General features: G+C 37.7%; 1 protein-coding gene across 1 annotated transcript in view; it reads right to left on the bottom strand.

Moving 5' to 3' along the window:
* Positions 1–21,763, bottom strand: part of STS (steroid sulfatase) — a gene marked incomplete at its 5' end in the record, with an annotated part of 90,521 nt that overhangs the window by 21,986 nt on the left and 46,772 nt on the right. Inside the window, 2 exons of the mRNA XM_084261072.1 lie at positions 8,142–8,263; positions 10,821–10,980. Coding sequence (XP_084117198.1) covers positions 8,142–8,263; positions 10,821–10,980 — 282 coding nt within the window. The remainder of the gene's footprint in view (positions 1–8,141; positions 8,264–10,820; positions 10,981–21,763) is intronic.

Genomic DNA, 21,763 nt, shown 5'->3' on the forward strand with positions numbered 1-21,763 from the left:
TGCTTTGAGAAACCTGATCTACTGGGGGATGATGAGGTCCATCTGTCAAAGAAACCAAAGAGCATCTTCAGTCATAGGCTTGCCAAGCTGGTGAAGAGGACTTTAAACTCAAGTTGCTGGGAGGAGGAGGGAGCTTCAATCCATCCCATTACTATCAATTTGATGCCAGTGCAATAGATGCTCAGAGTCTGGACAACGATATCAGGTCAGCAGGAGAGCATCTGAAGTGCAGCACAAAGGAATTCCAGCCACCCCAGACAGTAAGTCAGCCAAATGAAATGCCTCTGTGCAAACATACATAGCGTGGGGAGCAAACAAGAGGAGTTGGACACATACTCACACTTGCAGGGCTATGATTTACTGGCATCACGGAGATGTGGTGGGATGGGCCCTATGACTGGAGTTTTGGAATGGAAAGCTGGGGAGACAAGGAGAAGGTGGGTGTCACCCTTTGTGTGAATGACCAGATGGAGTTTATGGAGCTCCATCTGAGGATGGATGACCAAGAACTTACGGGTCAGGATTACAGGGAGGGCAGGAATAGGTAAGACTGCAGTGAAGGTCTGCTACAGATCACTCAACCAGGAAGAGTGAGCAGATGAGGCCCTATGTATACAGATAGGAGTAGTCTCACTTTCACCTGCCCTTATCCTCATAGAGAATTTCAACCACTCTGGTATCTGTTGGAGGGACAACACGGCAGGGAATAAGCAATGCAGGATGTTCCTATAATGTATTGATGATAAATTCCTTCTCCAAGTGATAGAGAAGCCACCAAGGAGAGGAGCCATGCTGGGCCTTGTCCTTACCAGCAAGGAGGGGCTGGTGGTGAATGTGAAGCTCAAGGGCAGTCTTGGCTGCAGAGACCATAAAATGGTGGAGTTCAAGATTTGTATGAAAGTGAGGAATGCACACAGAAGCTCACTACCCTGGACTTCAGAAGAACAGGCTGGTCTCTTCAGAGACCTGACAGAGTACCACGGGACAAAAGCTGGAGGGAAGAGGGGCCTAAGAAAGCTGGTTAATATTCAAGGATAATAACCCCCAGGAGAGATACGTCCCAGCAAAGAAAAAGTCAGGCAGGAACACCAGAATGCCTGCATGGATGACCAAGGAGCCTATGGGTAATTGTTATTGCCTCTTAAAGTATGCATGTCACCATTCTTTTGAGAGGCAAGGAAAAGTGCAAGTTATTCCTCTTCTTACGTTCATTTCTTCAGAAATACGCTGTATTTTAATTACATTTCAAAATAAAGGTGATACCTGTCCAAACCATAAATTGTTACAAAATGGCCCTTCTTAGCAGATTTTTCCTGCTTTCTCCTATCTTATGATTCAAATATATTCAGTGAAACAGAACCTGAAGGAACCTCTCAAAGAAGAACCCTGTAAGTTTATCCTACATACCTAAACTGAAAGCCACAAACCAGAAAATACTCCTCTCACATTCTTTTTGTTTTCAATGTGTAACAGTGCATACTGCAGAAAAGGCTAAATGCATGACTAGAAGATCCCCTCATTGTCAGTCAAAGAGCAAAATATCTCTCATGAAATACTGTAGACAGTTGGATAATGGGGAACACTGCAACAGTCAAGAATCACAATAGCTATAAATTCTATAATAATATAGAAAAAATCCCTGACTGGTCAATTTTATTGAACTATTTTCAGTAATTGCAGTATGTCAAAACATACAAGAATCTCAGAATGAAGACTAGTTGCAATATATCCTGTATATTAAGTGAGGCAAACCAGAAAACTTTGTGTAGATTTTTTCAGTTAACTTCAACTTTCTTTAAAGTCTTTGGACTTGCATGTTAAGGTGGTTTGATTCCATTGCTTACTATGCTTCAACTTAGCTTGCCATAGCAAGTATCTTCTACTTTTGTTTACTGAATGACATTTTCCATTGAATAATGAAATCCATTTTGAAGTGTTGCTAGTAAAGACACTCTAGCTTTTATCAGAAACAGTGCATTTTTATTAGTAGCACCAAGATGCTATACCAAAAGATTATAATTTCTTTATAGTAGGGACTGAATGGCATTATATTTTTCAGTGTTTATTACAGGGGATTACAATACATTCCCTCCTTATCAAATGAAAATTTTGTGCACAATCCAAGTAGCATGAAATACACAGTAGTTCCATTCAACAGTAAATTTGCTCTGTATCTGATGAATTCTCTCCTTATAATTAAGTTGTCATAGCAATACATTTTTAATAGCACCGATTCATATGCCAGTGATGTTCTGGAGACAGAGCTCTTGATAGGTTTTTAGTATTCAGTTATGCTAAATTATAACTTTAGCAAATACACAAGTACTGCTCTACTTGGACTAGCACAAGAATATGTGATCAGAGTTAAATTACGACAAAAATATAATCTGACATACACAACTAACAGAAAACTACATATAACTGGATGGCTCAGCTCAAGAAAGTAAAGGCAAATCCTATACCCTCTTTGTTTTAAATGTAATTTTTTGATGATTAAAAAAACTTAAATGATTACATGTTACTAGGCAGGCAGAAAAGTTTGGAGACTTTTTTTTCTCAAAGGTGTTGGTTGCATATCTTGGTACTTGCTGTTTTGTGTAGCTGGGTTTTAATGGACAATGGAGGTGCTGCCGAGATGGCTTCTGCAAGCAGCAGCTAGAAGCTCTCTGCAGGCCCCAGAAAGTAAACATTGTCCAATTCAAGGCCAGAGTTGCTGCTCACCAGGGCCAAGACAATCAGTGATGGTCACAGTGATGAATCACATATAGGAGAAAAAACCCCCACAGGCATGTGCCTGTTGCCACCAGAGAAGATTTAACAACCCATGCGGACATCAAGGCCAGGGAAGAAGGAGAGCTGGGGAAGAATGAGGCACTTCAGGTGCCGGAGAGAGAGATTCCCCTGCAGCCCCTGGGGAAGACCATGGTGGAGCGGGTGTCCCTTCACAGCCCATGGATAAAGATGGGAAGCAGAGACCATCTATGGCCTGTGAAGAGATTGATCCACACCACAGCAAGTTTGCTGGAGTACTTGTGACTCTGTGTGGGACGAAGCTGGAGCAGTCTGGGCCCAAAGGTCAGCACCCCATGGAAGAAGGGCCATGCTGAGGAATGGTGAGGAGATGACTCCCCAACAGAGAGGACTCACGTTGGAGAAGTTTGTGGAGGACTGTCTCCCATGGGTGGGACCCCGCGGTGCGACAGGGTAAGGGGGTGTGTTTGGAATGCCCTCTCTCCACCCCAACTAAAAAAGAAAACAACTCATGAGGAATGGACTGAAAACCCCCATTCCCCATTCCCTGCCCCTCCTTAGACCATGTAGGTGGGGGGGAAGAAGGGAGTAAAATCATGATGAAGTTTAAGTCTGCTAAGAAGGGAGGGGTGGGGGGAAGGTGCTTTAAGACCTGGCTGCACTTCTCATTACCCGACTCTGGTTCACTGGGTGTGTATTTGTAGTAGTAACAAATTAGTTTTCTTTCTTTTATTCTGTGTTGAGTCTGTTTTGCCCATGACACTTCTGTTCTTATCTTGAGTCCTAAGCCTCACAATATATATTTTCTCCCTTTTTTGGCTGAAAAGGGGAGTGAAAGAGTGGCTCTGGTGGGCATTTGGCCAGGGCCAAACCACCACAATGGTATACCAGCTAATTGTGGATAGTAAGCAATGACAATGATAAATCACAGTACTTTGCTGACTCTGTTTAACAGGCCTTCCTCTCTATTTTTAACAGATCAATTAAATTAAACATATTTATAAGGACTTAAAATAACAGGAAATCATCCTCCAAGGACTAGGACTCTATGTCACGACTTTTTCCAAGGTGCTAATAACAAATGTCAGTCTGTGTGACTCTGTGAAAGTAAGACAGGAATGATAAGCAAAAAAAATTACCTGATATTTCATTCCTTTTTTCAATTCAGAACATGATGATTAGTGTAGATTGTTTTTTAATACGAGGAAAAAATATAAGTGAAACAAATAGAGATGAATAGGAAAATTATGTTAACTTAATTTCTGTGTCTGAGAAAAAGGAGGAAGGTAGACAAAAGAGAGATTCTTTTCACATCTCTCAAAAAATGATAACACTTTTTAAATTTTAAATGTTGGTTAGGAAGAGCATTGCATAGCACACATCCTCTAAATGTTCCTTTAAAGGACCGATGAAGGTGGAATTATATTGTGAATGCAGTATCTGACCTAACTAGTAGGTCTCAATGAAGATGTGCACTGATTTTGATTATGAGAAATCCTTAGGATCTTGTGCCGACTTTAACTGGGATAGAGTTAATTTTCTGCATAGTAGCTACTATGGGGGCTCTGATTTAGGTTTGTGCTGAAAGCTTTGTTGATAACACAGGGATGTTCTCGTCACTGCTGAGCAGTGCTCACACAGAGCCAAGGCCTTTGCTGCTTCTCACCACACCCCAACAGCGAGGAGGCTGGGGGTGCACAAGGAGTTGGGAGGGGACACAGCCAGGACAGCTGACCCCAACTGATCCAAGGGATATCCTGTACTGTATGGCATCATGCTCAGCATATAAAGCTGGAGGAAGAAGAAGGGAGGGATATTTTGGTTGACAGTTTTTGTCTTCCCAAGTTACCCTTACACACATGACGGAGCCCTGCTTTCCTGTCTCAACACCCACCTGCCCGTGGGAAGAGGCGAATGAATTCCTTGTTTTGCTTTGCTTGTAGCTTTTGATTTTCCTATTAAAACGTCTTTATCTGAACCTATCAGTTTCCTCACTGTTGCCCTTCCAGTTCTCTTCCCCATCTCACAGTGAAGGTAGTGAGCAAAGAGTCAAGTACTTGTTAGCAGCTGGTTTTGGCTTTCACTGCTTGCTGCAGTGCTGCACTGCTGATCATCTTACTGTGCTGGGAGCATTCTGATAACAGCAATGGCAATGACCCTGCTTGTACATGTGGCTTTTACTTTACCTATTAAACTGTCTTTATCTCTACCCACGAATTTTCTCACCCTTTACCCCTCTGATTCCCACTGTGAGGGGAGTGAGAGAGCAGTTGTGTGGAGCTTAGTTGCTTAGGTTAAACCAGGTCAGTCCTTGACTCTATGTAAGCAATAACTAAAACATTCTTGTATTATCAACACTCTTATTACCTACCACAAAGAAAACTAACTCAGCCCAAGCCAGCACATCTCTAAAAATATAAATGCAAAATGGTAATAGTTTATTCTGAACTTTCTGATCTTCCCTGCATGATGTGAGAAACAAACCTCATTGTCAGACCTTAGAAACTTGCAAGCAAGGGAAAAGTGTGTAATTACTACAAATTGCACATAAATGAAATTTACACATTTCATATATATAGCCTAAAAGTGAAAAATTAAAGGTTAGGGTTCATTTCTTTTCAGATTGAAGCACGCTGGAATCTAACAATAGCAAAAGTATTTATTAAGGGAATTGTGGAGTGATGGAGTCAACAAAGTGCTAAATGACTGGGCAGATTTTTTGATACCCTTTCTGATATACTTTTCCTTAGAATCAAACCTATTGATACATTTTTAGTATCTAGGAGTAAAAGTAGAACATACAAGCTGAAGTTGATATACAAACTAAGACTACTCAGAAAATAGAGCAAGAAACATGAGAATATGTGCTTTAATAAGTGCACATATGCAGTATATGCACCTTTCCTCTTTATTTAGAACAGATTGTATGCTACCTAATAAACAAACAAACAAATAAATAGGATTTTCCTTTGCAGTTTTAAGCTTTCTCTAATGTTCCTTGATGACTTTTTTTTTTAATAATTTCCTGATATTTCTTAGATAAGAAATATCGTCTCTTCATGACTATCCTTAAGAATATTAAGTATCTGGCAGTCCTCTGTGAACTAAGTGCTATTCACTTGATTACAGTGATTAGTAAGGTGCAACTTAAAGATGAGAGATCCTACAAACTTTTCTGGATACTGGAAAATGTGTAAATTCGTGCAGGACTGTGATACTAATTTAGGCCATAAAATGTTAGACATGGAATACATGTAGAGTTAGGAATAGTGATAAATCTATACTCAAACTTTGAAGATTGATAGTCTTGTAACTGGTAATAATAGCATGCTGAGATTAAGTTGAAGTTGCCATTTTCCAGTATTCTGGCCTGTCTTTGATGAGCATGGCTTTATTGGCATTCTTGTGTGTAGTCCTAAGTATAGGGAATGAACTGTTGCTATAGGATAATTTTAATTCAGTTCTCTGCTGCTAGGCAAAAGCTCTGCAATGTTTTTAATTAGATGGTTTTAAAAATTGCTTGGGGGGGGAGCACATTGGATTATATTTTTGCTTTACTTGTATTTATTTTTGCATACTAAACTATCACTTAATAGTAACAGAAATAATGACCTTTGATGAATTCAGACTAGCTGTAAAGAGTGAACTCAGGTGGGAGACTAGAAGACAATACTGTCACTAGTAATGTAATGCACTTGGAACTTATCAGTTACTTCATGTAGAGCTACTAAGATATCAGAAAAAATAACAAACACACTCATCTTTCCACAGGAGTATGCACAGCAGCGCGGATGGCATCAGGTGGGCACAGCTGTAATGCAATTTATCTCTATACAACTATAACACATGGGAGAGAGATAAACAAGGGCAAACCTTTAGCTGACTGCAACAAAGATCTTTGCAAATATGACTGCATTGTCTACATGGAAAAAGAATTTTTGAAGATTTGAGATTGGACAGGTAAGAAAGAAGGTGGTGAGCCATACCGGGGGACTGGTACAAAAGAGAGTAGAGAGAAATATCTGGGTTTTGCCTACTCTTACACTACAGTGCAGTCTAACAAGTTAGCAAAAAACTCCTTCCATACAAAAATCAGCTCAGTGTTATGAATATGTTATTGCTAAGTTCTGAATGGTTTCTCTCTTTTGATTGCCTTGGAGAAAGGATAAAGGGAGAATCCCAATCCACATTGTTGCCCCTCAAGTAAATACAATAGGCTAGTCCCTTGTTATTGCTCCCCTTCATTTTCCATTAAATTCCTCTTCAGTGAACAACAAACCTGACCCTTTCCTTAGACAAGGAGTACTTCATCTTGCAAAGGTGAAAGTTTGAGAAAAACAGCTTCTCTGCCTGCCTGGAGATCTGCTTATTTTTCTCCTCATCATGATGTAGAATAATTTCATTCCACCTCAGAGAAAAGTGGTACTAGATAACCACATTGCTTGATTCTTCCTTATGATTATTCATCAGCTAAAAGATATATAGGCAAAGTAATGGTAAATATGTTATATACAGTATTTTCCCTTTTCCTAGTCCAAGACAGATAGAGTCAGCCTACAGATGATCAAGAAGACAAAGTATCAAACTCATTTTAAGTCTGCACATTAACTATTAACCATGTCAACTTTCCCAAGGTACTTAAACCAAAAAATGCTACACCAAAGCTTATCTTGGATCATCATTTTGAAGCTGTTAACAAGTTGTCACTTTGAATGTCAACTGAGATGAGAGAAAAGTGTGTTTGACTTCTTTCAGTGCAGAGATTTTCATAGAAAGGGAAATAGGCTTTGGTTAATGTGGAAGTTGCTACCAGAAACAGTAAGCTGTTAGTTAAAAATGGGCAAACCACTGGGAAAAGCTTCTTTCCTTGGCCTACAAATTGGAATTATGTTATTCATTAAAAAGCATGAGAAGAGACCCTAAAATACTATATTTATTTATTGGATAGTTATGACTGACTTAGTGATTCCTCCATACTTTGTTATCCCAGCAATAAAAATGACCAGACTGACATCATACTTGTGCTGTTACTATGCAAGTCATCCTATTACCCGTGCATTTTTAGGATGATGAAACTGTTAACCTTGACTACTTAATTCTGTAACACACACACTTTCTTTCAGGCAAGTTTAAAAGAGTATATTTTCAGATACCATCGATCTCAGTATTGTATTGATGTGAAATGTTGATGTATAGCTACAAACTAATGTCAAACAGTAAATTAGTGAATAGGGAGGTTTGAGCAAAAAGAAAAATGAAAAAGAAGGAAAAATATAGATATTTTAAACTATTTATTTGGTTCTATGGCCCAGGGCTTTTTTCTGATTCTTTTCAAGCTGCAATAAAAATTATATGAAATATTTAAAATGTGAACAGGCAAGTTTACTTACTGTTTTCTGGATGCCAGCGCACTGCATTTAAATATGCATTACAGTAATGGAAGAGAAATTCATGCTTAGATCGTGTAACATTTCCTTGAAGTAAGGGCATCAGATCATGTCCATCAATTATTCTGAGAAAGAAAACATTTCATAGTCAGTGCAATAAACCTAACCTCACATTACCAAGAAAATATTATAACTCTGCATTTCCACTACTCAAAAAAGTAAATCTGAATGGCCACCTGCAGTTGGTCAATTCAGAGAAAAACCTTGAGGTTCTGTTCTCCTTTGATTTTTATATTATTTCAGGAAACATTAATTTTACATTTTGCCATCAGGAATGGTTGTTTCCTCAACCCATTTTTATCTTTTTTTCTTTCTGCAAGAAAGTGACCAGAAATATGTGAATAACTTGCCACAACACAGTCCTCCAGCTGTACATGTTCAAGCTGTTTGGGAGTTCTCTGGTCAAAGTAACCTTAAAACAAGAGAAATATATGCTACGCTGTGTTAGCATCCCCAGAAGTAATGTAAGAACTTGGTCCAGCAAATTATGTATGCCAGAAGCATAAGACAGAACTAGCCATTTCAAAGTTGAAAATTAGCTATCTTTAAATGTGTTTATCAACTGCACACGCATACACTGAGCAATATATATATACATATATAAATAAAAATTCTCTAAATGCTGCTGGACAATTTTGTTCATGCTTTGAAGGAATCAGTCAATTTACATAAAAATGAAGTTATAAAATAAGTGAAGCATTTAAATGTTTCCATAAATTAAGCATTCAAATTGCTGCAATCAGCCTGCCTGCTGATCAGAAATCACAATATACTTTTTTAACCTGGTATGAATTACAAATTTACAAAATTTTTACAACGAAGTACTTTCTTCTGATCTATATACATCAGCAGGTAATTATTTTTTAAGGATTTTGAGCAACATCTCCGAAAAAACTTTTTTGAAACTTGAAAAATGTCTTCAAGTATCTATATTAATTTCATTACTATGTAAAATCAGTTTCATATTAGTGTAGCTACTAAAATACATTTATTAACTTGACTTTTTAAAGCCATGAGATATATATGACTATGAAATTCTTGGCAGCAATTATATGCCTCGTCACCATTGTGTTGGACTCTTCTCAAAGGATGGGCAGGAAAACATCCTGGTATTCCTAAATCTCTGTATCCCAACAACTCTGCTTTCTAGGTGCATCACTGTTTGTGGGGGTCCATTGAATTAATGTCTTTCCCACTTCTAATTTGCCATGCTTTATTGCCTGAGTAACGGACCTTGTCTTGCCTCTGCAAGTTTCCTCACTATGAATCTGAGATCAGGACACTTTCTCTTCTACAGGCTGTTGATGGGGAAAGGTGTGTCTCCAGCAGTATGTCTCCAGTACTCTTGCATTCCCACAACTGCTGGTTTCAAGGGGATATGAGACTTTCTTTCTGAATACTTATTTTTCTTCTTTAACTAGGAACACCTCCTCCTTCCCTTTTTAACCAGCTCCCTCTCAGTGACTGAATCCTAATAGTAGTAATTTCTCTTGTTTCTCAGGAAGAATTCAGTGGAGTGATAGGAATTCACCAGTTGAAGCCAGTCCATGCCCTACTATGAAGCAATAATTATGGTATCTAGTCTACATGGAAGAATCAGGGTGATGCACCTTGCAAGTGGGAGTTACACAACTATATTGGTATTTCTATCAAAGACATCAAAATAAACTATTGGTGCTTTGTCTTCATTCCAGCAATATGAAAACAATGTGCGTAAGATCTGCCCACATTAAGAACAGTCTGAACTGCTCAGGTTCAATAATTACTGCTTACAGTGGATCTCTCAGGACCAGCCTGACTAATTTTTCATGTCTTGCACATGCCCTACCCAGGCATTTCCTTCATGCACTCAGTGAATCATTATTAGCAGAGTGTCTCTGCTCACCACTGGTTTTACTCATGTGGATTCTGGATGTTATGTGCTAAAAAGCTGTTTGTTTATGGTAGATGCATTCAAAGTGTGAGAGTATCAGCAGGTTTCTCCACTTAGTGGATTGGGATGGCAACAGAGTTTAGGTGGGGGCACCTTCCTGCTGTGACCAGTTATGTTCCAAACAAGACAAAGCACAGGGTTGGACTGTCAACAAAGCATCTTATGAATTTTAGAAATACAGTGGATATTCTTATCAGGCTGCAAAATTCTGTAAGGGATTAGTTTCATTAATTGTTGGAGAACAAAAAAAAAAAAAATAATGGTGAGAAAAGCCTAGCTGTCTTTCTGATGTGTTTTGTCACACTAAGAAGGCCAAGGTTAAGCTCGTAAAGTTTAAAATAATTTACACTTGCAGTTCATTTATCTACCACATTCACCCACACAGAAGAAAGACTTCTTTGATACATTAACTTTTGCTTTTAATAAATAATTCTAGGACTAATTTGACAATATGTTGCCCTTGAAGGTATTCTCTTCTCATTTCTTGGAGCTTATTCTGCAAGTTTTTACATAAAATATTCCTGTAAAATATATCAGTATGTCATTATAAAAAGAAACAACATAAGTCATGACAAAAAAAAAAAAAAAAAGGTTTTAAAATCTAGTTTCTTCTTTTCATTCTTAACACACCGGAATGTATATAACCCTTATGAGACTTTCTCTGAACCAGAGATAACTTCACACCATACCTGTCAGAAGGTAACACTGCCTCGGCAAGTCTGACTATGGTAGGAAATATATCCATGTTACTTGTTGGCTCATCAATATAGGCACCAGACTGTATCACTCCAGGCCAACGGAGAAGCCCTGGCACACGTATACCTCCTTCCCAGTTCATTGATTTTCCACCTGAAAAAAAGAAATCAGTTTCTTAGAAAAACCACCCCCCGCAAGGTTCAGTTTCCACATACTAAGACTTTGTCTGGCTAGAATCTTTTCATTAAATGTATTTATCTTTTTAAAATTTCCTAGGTTTGGATTTTCCACATGTAATCAGTACCTTTCTTACAGTAAGCAAACCAATTTGTATTAAAAAAGCTTATAAAAAGTGTTTATTTTACAAAGTTTCGTAACAGCTGTAGGAGATAAAAAGGCACCTTGTGGATATCTTCATTTAGAATTTGATCTAGATAGTGTGCCACAGAGCTATGTGAAGATATTTCTAAAAAGACAGGAAGAGAAAATAAATTGAAGTATGCCTAGATGTCTGAGGTTTGAACCCAGAGAAGATACATGATACCTTATTAAATATAGTTCTTAACTACTTTATAGAGAAGAAAGTACTAATTTGTTACCGAATTCTCCAATTCAGTTAGGAAGAACTTTGCATTCAAGACTGCACTGTAATAATTTCATTTGTTTCTGCAATATCCATCACTGCCCAGTGCTCCCAGTGTCTTTGCAGAAAGGTAATGTGCTTATTCTATGACATTTCTAACATTACTTAATAGAAGATTGACACAAGTCTTTATGTAGAGATATCACAAGTACTATTATTGTCTTATACAGTCATGTGACTATGTTGATCTTTGAAATTAATATATCATTTAGGAAAAAACATTTCTGGTAAACAGATGGGTTTGGGATGTGCTTAAGCATGGTCTGGACCAGGCATTCAAAACTAATTTGTGATTGATTTATACAGTGGAAATGTCTGAAAGAAGAGGAAGATGAGTGTTGAAAATTGCCATTAACTGAATCAAACAGCAATTCATGTCTCAAAAAATAAAAACTACTATAAGCCTGTTTTTTTCTCTATCTTCCTTTTTTAAATAAATAGATAAATAAGTCACAAAAGAGCAAACTATTAAAAGAATGTACTTGAATAGTTATGCCTCCTCAGACTCTTAGACCTTCAAAACATGACGTAGATGTTAAAATCTTGATGTCAAGTCCAGGCCTTGCCATGTATGCTGTCTGTCTTACTGACCACTCCATGGTCTTTCCTGTTGCGGTATTGTGAGATTCACAATCCATGTGTTTTTCTACAGGTTTTTCACTGATCAATGAGGTTTTCTACAGGTTTTTCATTGTTCATAAATGTAACTGGCAACTTCAAACAATAACTCCTTTGCACAGATCATTACCTATTTTTATATATAGTCTTGTGAATGAAAAATCTTCAACTTGTGATTCTTTATTATATCAGAATTTTGCTGCATTTTTCATGGGCTTTATCAGAATTCATAATATTAAATAGTCAGGGACATAATTTCCCAACTGAACATCAGAAAAGACTTTCTAATAGCAAGATTATGTCAAACAACAATCTTTGCTACAGGTGTTTTTTGGAAAGCAGTGCCAAGTTCAAATCAGACTATCTTCAAAAAACTTACTCTTTTCACTATATCAAATGCAATTCCATTCTCATAATGAAGCAATTCTAAAACTTTGGAATTATATGCATGGATTTTTGTTATTTACATTCTTGTAAAAATGTTATTTTCAAACAAAACATCTAAATAAAATGTAGATTTAAATCTATAGAATTGTTATTTGGTGAGGTTTAAAATACTTGCAGATAGCAGAAGGAAGTGTTCACAAAAGAGTAACCTGAGCAGTTAATATGATTGAGCTGTGACTAGTGTAGATGTCAAAGGGCTGTGTGTATCTTCTGTAGAAAAGGTGACTATGCATATACAACAGCCATTAGAATTTTAAAAGTTTAATGGGGATTATGTGTTACCCTGCAGAAAAGTGAGGAGTATCCTGAGAAATGGTTCACAGGAAATCCTGTTGAGTAGGAATAGTAAAAGCTAAATAAAATACAAAAAAAGTACAAGGACATGAAATCATAGATATCCTCAAATTAAGATATTTTTCAGTGAACAGTTATGTCATGGAGGTGATTTAGCCCATGAGCCAGATCTTTGTTCTGCATATGCATCACAGCTGCTTCATGGCTGGACTGTACGGACAGACAGAAAACTCCAAGAGCTCACCTATACCATAGGTAGTATGCTGGTTTTGGCTGTGATAGAGTTAAATTTCTTCACAGTAGCTACTGTGGGGGCTCTGGTTTGGGTTTGTGATGAATACAGTGTTGAAACAGAGCCAAGGCCTTTGCTGCTCCTCACCCCACCCCACCAGCAAGGAGGCTGGGGGTGCACAAGGAGTTGGGAGGGGACATAGCCTGGACAGCTGATCCCAACTGACCCATGGGATATCCTGTACCATATGACATCATGCTCATTATATAGAGCTGGGGAAAAAGGAGAAATGGGGGAGCGTTTGGTGTGATGGTGTTTGTTTTTCCAAGTATCCATTACACATGAGGGAGCCCTGCTTTCCTGGGGACAGTGAAACACCTGCCTGCCCGTGGGCAGTGGTGAATGAATTCCTTGTTTTGCTTTGCTTGTGTGTGCAGCTCTTGCTTTTTCTATTGCACTGGGAACCTTGATCTCGGCCCATGAGTTTTGTCACTTTCACTCTCCGGATTCTCTGCCCCATTTCACATTGGGGTGAGTGAGTGAGCAAGCAGAGTGTGATGCTTGGCAGCTGATATTAAACCATGACAAGGAGCCTTAAATGTGAGATTCCTTGGATTTCTGTATACCTGTCTGAACGTAGTAAGAGTCCTAGCTAGATTGGATTGTTTAAATAAATTCTCATTTTACTGTTTCTTCCTGCGTAATCTGTAGACAGAGCAATTTCAAGGTAAGTGGTGAATCAAATTCCCACACGTTGCAAATCTTAAAACCTAGATATTGGATCACTTTCACAGCTCCGAGGTTCACAGTACAATTTTCTTGAATCACCACAGAACAGGAGAGAAAACTTACACATTACCCAAGCACAAAGGGAGCACTCAGCAAACTCTGCCTCCCTGCTGTGAGGCACAAAAAGCAAAATGGTCTCCACAGCAGGGCTATCTCCTCGCTTAAGTCTATGAAGAAGTGACTGCTGTTTTCCTTTCAAAAGACTAATTGGAGCATAATTTTTTGATATCTCTCGAGGTTAGGAATAGCAGGGAACCAGGGCAGGAATTATAGGTCATTGCGGAAGACTGTCTTCTATTATCTATGTCTACGTGTTGTTCATCTTTATTAGAACTGTGTTTAGTGACATCACTAGACTTGCTTAATGCCATTATATGATTACAAATCCCTTGATATACATTGTCTTTAAAACTCTAGCTGTTAAACATTGCTCAAACTATATGCTTTCTTTTTTCCTTAAAAAATAAATCAAGGTTTCCCTACTAATGCTTGAAACATCAAGCAAAAATCCAAATGGCTAAAATTAGAAGAAAAATTAAAAAATCCACTAAAGGTCATTATTTAAAATCTCTTGATATTTCAGAATCTGAGTCATTAGTTTTGTATTTTGTTTGGACTTGACAACACTGGAACAGAGAAAAAGCAGCAACCTAGTAGTCTGCATGCCTGGCAAATTCTAGGTAGCCTTGCTGTATGTTATTTTTGTTCTCTTAAATTCTTCTAAAGATGTTTTTAAAGTAGCATAAAAAAAAAAAAGCAGGCTGTATTTTCATGCTTAGCTATCTATGCTTTCTGAGTAGCTGCACCCTTCAGTGTTATACTAACAATCGCCTACGTTCACCTTTCCTGAAAAATCTGCAGGAGGAAGCAAGGTGCAGACAAAACTCTCTGCAGTCATCCACAACATGATGTCCGATTTCCATTTTAACCTCATTTCAAATCTTAGCTAAAAGAATATTTCTTTTTTTCCTCCCTCTGGTTTAAATTGACTGCTATTACCTAACTCTAGGAATAGAGATTTTACAAAGGACGATACATAAAGGGAAACTCTGTGGTATATCACTGTTAATATTTTGAGTGATGAATGATGAAGATTTCCTTCTTATATTCTTCTAGGACAAAGTTTCAAACACAACTGATTCTCTTGAATCATATTAAAATACAAGGAAACTAATTATCCTACCAATCTGTAGTGGACTCTATGTAGTGGACTTTATTTAAAAAAAATGGATCACTTCAGAGAGAATATAAAAATGCAGTAGATTAAAAAAAAAAAAAAAAAGATCAGTTCCTGTTCTCATTAAAGTCAAAAGTGAAAGTCCAACTAATATCATTAATGTGGAATAGCATAGATCTTGAGACAAAAGTAATGATAAGCTGGATTTTTCTGTGGCTTACTGGTAGGAAAACGTTTACTAATAGCATCAAGAAATACTGATGAATGAACTTAAAATTTCAGTATATTGACCTGTATAAAAATATTTTAAAGTATTGTTTACAAATATGTTTAAAATATATTTAAAAACATATTTTAAAATTTTATGTTTAAAAACATTTTAAAATATGTTTTTAATTTTTAAGATGTTTAAAATATTGTCTTTTAAAATATGTTTTCATTTTCTCATTACCTTACTCTGATTTGCTTGTTAATAAATAAAATTAATTTTCCCAAGTTGAGTCTATTTTGGCTGAGTGATTTCTACCTGCCCTTTACTGGACCCACAAGCTTTTTTTTTATATTTTCCTTCACCCTGTCTGTCTGAGTGATAGATTGGCTTTGATGGGCACCTGATTGATGTACAGGCAGGGTCAACCTACCACAGGTAGATTAAAAAAAAAAAATCACTAAGTTCTTTAGAATCATTCATGGTTATTTCCCATTCATATTAACAAAGCAACTATGAATATACCTATTTCTAAGGCACAAAGCATATAAAATGAAGGTTGTTCAAAAGGTTTCCGAGTGTTTGCCTGAGTTTCCATTAGCATCAGAACTCACACCCCAGTCTAGCAATGACAATAGCCAAGTGCCTGTATACATTGTGCTAAATGCTTTATAAATACAATAAAAGACAATGTTTCTAATGCACAGGTCCAAGGAACAGGCAAAATACACATCTAAAAGAAGCTGACAGTAAGAGTATTAAGAGATGCAAGGGGACTTCATAGAAAATCCTATGTGTAACAGAGTGGGATAGATGTCAACAAGTGAGAATGGGGGACGACTTCCACTGTCTTCATATGTACCAGTGAAATAGTACAGTGTAGAGAAAAGGTTTTAATGTCTTCACTGGTTACTGCTGCAAAGTAAGTAACAGGAGAGCCATATTTTGTAATATACTGAAGCTAATTCAAGAACCAAGCCACTAAGCAACTAAATAAAAATTACCACAAAATAATTAGATTCCGTATCTCAGGGTACCAAAGAAGAATCCTTTAGACCAGTCATCTTAAGCTGCTTGTTTACACAATTGAGAGAATATTCAATTTGTCTATTTATTATATTCATCTTATTCTAAAAGGAGATCTAATTATTTCAGAAAAGCTAACTGTGTTTCTGTTCCTTAAGGAAAGCTAAAGTGACTAGCTCAAATGGACATGTTTAAATTGTAGATGGCATACTAATGAGGAAGCTAGTGAAAAACACCCAAGAGGAAGTGAGCATAAATATTTTGGATATCACATGCAGAAACATTATCTCAAAGTTCCACATGTTTTAACAGAGAAATGTCACAGAACAGAGAAAAAAAATCCTGGAAAAATGGCATAGAAAGTTTTACAAAGAGACAAAGTTAAGCACAATAGTTTCATATTTCACTTTGAAAATATTAACAGGAAAATATGGACCACAATTTATATACTGTAAGTCTTAATAGTTTATATGTTATAAATAACTTAGTGTTTATAAATTGTATGAAAATTTATGAAAAAGCATTGAATGATTTGGTACGAACAATAAAGAACTCAAAAGGAAAATACATAGAAATAAAGACTTTTTAAAACAAATAAAATTGTGAACAACAAGTTTCCAAAGGAACTAGTAGGCCCAAAGGCTCCATTTGATCAGTAAGTCCGCAGGAATGACTGGGTTTCTGAGAGAAACTGGCAATTTCTCTGATTAGTTTCTGATCTAAACATCAAGTAATCAGGTAAAACAACTTATCATGGATGCACTCAGAAGTCCTCCAGGAGTTCAGTTACAAAGGTCATCTTAAGTTGTTGGAAATAAATTTTTGCTAAAATGGGTTTCTTGGTTTAGAGGCTGTATATAGATTTAATCTTCTGAAAAGTCTTTGACAAGTACATTCAGGAAAAATTTCTGTAATATTAATCATGGGTTAGGAGATAAAAGCTTGTCATGAATCAAAATCTAACAGGCAGAAAACAAATAGATAATTGAACTATAGAATAATAGAATGGTTTGGGTTTGAAAGGACCTCAAAGATCACCTAGTACCAATCCCTCTGGCCAAGGCAGGGACACCCTCTGTGAGACCAGGTTGCCTAAAGACTCATCCAACCTTGTCTTGAATAGTCTCAGGGAGGGGTCAGCCACAGCTTCTGTGGCCAACCTGTACCAGTGTCTCACCACCCTCACTGAAAATTATTTTTTTCCAAATATCTGATGTAAATCTGTCCTCCTTCAGTTTAAAGCCCCTTGTCCTATCACTCCATGCCCTTGTTAAAAGTCCCTCTCCATCTTCCTTGTAGGCCCCCTTTAGGTACTAGAAGGCCTCTATAAGGTCTCCCCAAAACCTTCTCTCCTCCAGGCTGAAAAAGACCAACTCTCTCAGTCTGTCTTCAGCCCTCTGATCATTTTTGTAGACCTCCTCTGGGCTCACTCCAACAGCTTCATATCCTGTTGGGTGCCCCAGAGCTGGATGCAGTACACGAGGTTGGGGTGTCACCAGAATAGAGGCACAGAATCACCTCCTTCAACCTGCTGGTCATGGGGTTTTTTTGATGCAGCCTAGGATACAGTTGATGTTCTGGCCTTCAAGCACACATTACTGGCTCATGTTGACCTTCTTGTCCACCAACACCCACAAGTCTTTCTCCTCAGGGCTGCTCTCAACCCATTCTCCACACAGCCTGTTGTTATGCTTGAGATAAGTATATATGGCAAAACCACAACTCTTTGGGACCAGCCATCCAGCCAGATCTTTGCCCAGTGAAGAGCGGACCAGTCCAAGCCATGAGCAGCCAGTTTCCCCAGGAGAATGCTGAGGGAAACAGTGTCAAAGACTTCATTAAAGTCTAAGTAGACTTATTAAAATCTAAGACAACATCCTTATGCCTTCCCTCATGTATGGGTCACCTTGCCATAGAACGTAGGTAGTGTATATTATTACTATAGAAGGTCTTCTAAAAGAGGATACCAAAGAAATAAGCTAGATTCTGTGTAACAACACATAGTTAAATACTATGTTACCTCTGTTTTCTAATTTCAAGGGCTATCCAAATTTACAGTGGCTGTTCCACAGTCTAATAAAGCTTTCAAACAGCAATTTCCCCTTTTTGCTTTCAGTCTTGCAGTGCTAACCTAACTCTCCAAACTCCTCTTAAATTTTGTTATTGGTGCTCATTTGGCGGCGCATCAAGACAAATTAGTGAGTTCAAATTGTGGAGATCTGTTGAGAGCTTTTGATTTTAGAGCAGAACCAATTATCGCTGAGCATACTGCTCCAGCTCTGACAAGAGGGTTAAGTGGCTTGATTCATATTTGCATTCATGCAACGCTCAGATACAAAAAGGTTAGTAGCAGAAATTGTCTACCAGAGACAGGGAGAAAGAATGAACATGTCTCCCAGTTTGGTAAGCTACTCATCAGGTGAAGCAAATTCCTGCTGCACGCAGACAGAAGCCCAAGCAGCACGAAGATTGTCTTTTTGCCTTGTGAGGCACATTGCCCCACCAGTGCCTGAGACTTAGCTCTTAACAGGTCTGGTTTTCATTACATCTGCCAGAGATGTACAGACTTCTAACACAACTCGCTGTACATGACTGCTAATATGAATAAATATTTATACATTAAAATCGCTATTTATGTGGTAAATCGATCACTTCCACTTCTGGCTATTTGAAATTGATGCATAAACATACCTGTAAAACTGAGGACTGATATGGAGATGGAGAAAGTGGAAGATAAAACAGATTTAATTGTATTTTAAAAGTATATTCAACTGATTGCATAGGTCTTTTAATTTTATTTTATGAGGAATGTATCTCACGCTATAATTATTTTTTTTTCTTACATAGTGAGCATTTTCTCTCCCACAGTTTATTACAAAATTTTCCAGCATAACATAGGTGGTAACTGCAAGCCACACAATTCATTTTAAAAATAAGAAGTCATACCTCTCCTAGGTAACACTATCAATCAGATTTTTTATTAATTCAGGTAAGATCTATTTCAAATCGTTCTCCATTCTGTAGGAATGAACACAAAATTTCACAAGACTTGATAACAAAGACTCCATTCAATCAAAGTTCTCCAAGAAGGCATATTCCCCTGTGTAGCTGTCTTTTTTGCCACCTCACCATTTATCCTGTATCTTGTCTGGCATTCTAGAAAGCAAATATTTTTCAGAGCTTCTAAAATACCTCAGGCTGTGCCTATAGCTACAGATATGTAACCATATGGTTCCTTAATTACTTAAATCACTATGTAAGGCCTAAGTACTAACACTGAAGTCACATTTCACTCTGGTGTTAGCCCAAGGGGACCCATCTGATAGTATGTAACCTCATGACTTTGGCATTGCTTGTTTTGCTTGTGTGGAATTATTTTCATATCTCTCTCAGAAGTATAAGGGACATGTCTCAGGCATACCTATGGACTGATAACTGCTGAGCTTCGCATTTGAAAACCTCGCTGTATTTTATTGTTATTGTACTATGGGGCACTGATTTGAGTTTGTCCTGAAAGCTTTGTTGATAACACAGGGATGTTTTAGTTACTGTTGAGCAGTGCTCACACAGAGCCAAGGCCTTTGCTGCTCCTCACCGCACCCCACCAGTGAGGAGGCTGGGGGTGCACAAAGATTTGGGAGGAGACACAGCCAGGACAGCTGACCCCAACTGATTCTAGAGGTATCCCATACTATATGATGTCTTGCTCAGCATATAAAGCTGGAGGAAGAAGAAGGGAGAGATGTTTGGAGTTATGGCTTTTGTCTTCCCAAGTCACCCTTACATGTGACAGAACCCGACTTTCCTGGAGATGGCTGAACATCTGCCTGCCCATGGGCAGTGGGGAATGAATTCCTTCATTTGCTCTGCTTCTGGCTTTTGATTTTCCTATTAAACTGTCTTTATCTAAACACATAAGTTTTCTCACTTTAACCCTTCCAATTATTTTTCCCAACATGTTAGCTGGGGAAAAACGATGACAGTGGGTTATTGCCCATCTGTATGGAGACATGGATTTACCTGACTAAAGAAGGCAGAGACAGTCTCTTTTCAGTTGGTGCCCAGTGGCAGGACAGAAGACAATGAGTGCAAACTGCAACACTGGAAATCCAATTTAAAGGTAAGAAAAAGTTGTTTTGTTTTGTTTTTTTAATGAAGAGGGTGATTAAATACTAAAGAAAATTTCCCAGGGTCTTTGTCATTGGGGATTCTCATAATCTGAATGGACATAGCCCTGAGCAATCTGTTCTAGCTGACCCTGCTCTGCAGGGATTAGGACTGTGTACCTTGGGAGGTGCTTTCTAGACTCTACTACTACATGATGTTGCAATTCTGCAACAGTACTTTAAAAAAAAAAAAATCATACCTAAAGGCAATTTACCTCTTTCTACAACTAAAAGTTTCAAGTTTGGTAAATGACTTTCAAAAAAACATGCTGGTTTTCTTTGACCTTGTCCCCTGAAATATAAGGGGAAAACAAACTGAAGAATGAATAGACCTTTATCTCTGGTAAAGGAGAAAAAATATTCACTTCATTTCATGAACAATAAGAAAACCAAGTAGTCCTATCCTATTTCAATAAGACTGAAGATTATTGAAAGCATTTTGACATTCATTTTTCCAGACATTCTGTCTCTACCATTTGCACATTGGAAAACACTTCTTTATGTACTTTGTCAGGGGGAATCCTTTATTTCCTCTTTGACAATGTTGTTTATTATCCAGTAGTGTATTAGATTCTGGTGATTGAGGGGAGCATCATGCCAGGGATATGGGAATGAACAAAAGGAGGAAGGCTGTTTGCTAAGCTGGAATTATTCTGTCTCCAAGATCACCACAGTGCAACCAAAGCAGTATCTTTTAGTATTATGTGATATCACTGGAAGAAAATGTATTACAATAAAGTAGACTTTAAACAATTTTTAAGTCTCCACAGAATTTACGTATTTTTTAGTTATTAATCTTCTCAAGACCTCCACTAAAAGAATACAACTAAACTCTTGTCCTTTTAACTAAAGTCTGTCAATTTCAAATCAATCTTCAATTCAGTAAGTTATGCATTATTGTCAAAACTCTCTTCTCCAGCTCAGATTTTTCTGTTTGAAATCTTGTCCTCTTCTGGCTGTTGTGGAACTTGCCCATCTCAAACTCATTCCAGCTCCTTATTTTTCTTTTTAAGCCTTACTTCTCTTTTCTACTTTTTCTGTAATGAAAACATGGGCCTCTCTTGCTGGTTCTCCCTTCCTCTCTATTATCCTCCTTTCATGCAATCTCACTCACTGTAAGGTATTTAGCAATCATTTGTGACTCCTGATGCCTCAAAACCCATCTTTTTTTCCTTTATACTCTGCTATCCGGCCATGATAGTAAAGTAATCTAAACTGACACCCTTCCAAAGCTGTATCTCTGGCCAGTTCAAGAGTATATTTGATACTTTTTAAACTCCACAGTTGAGCATAGACTCTGGTTAAGATGATGAATTTGTAAGTAAAGCTCTTATAT

This window comes from Gallinula chloropus (assembly GCF_964237585.1).
Source record: "Gallinula chloropus genome assembly, chromosome: 1".
Classification (NCBI taxonomy): Eukaryota; Metazoa; Chordata; class Aves; order Gruiformes; family Rallidae; genus Gallinula; species Gallinula chloropus.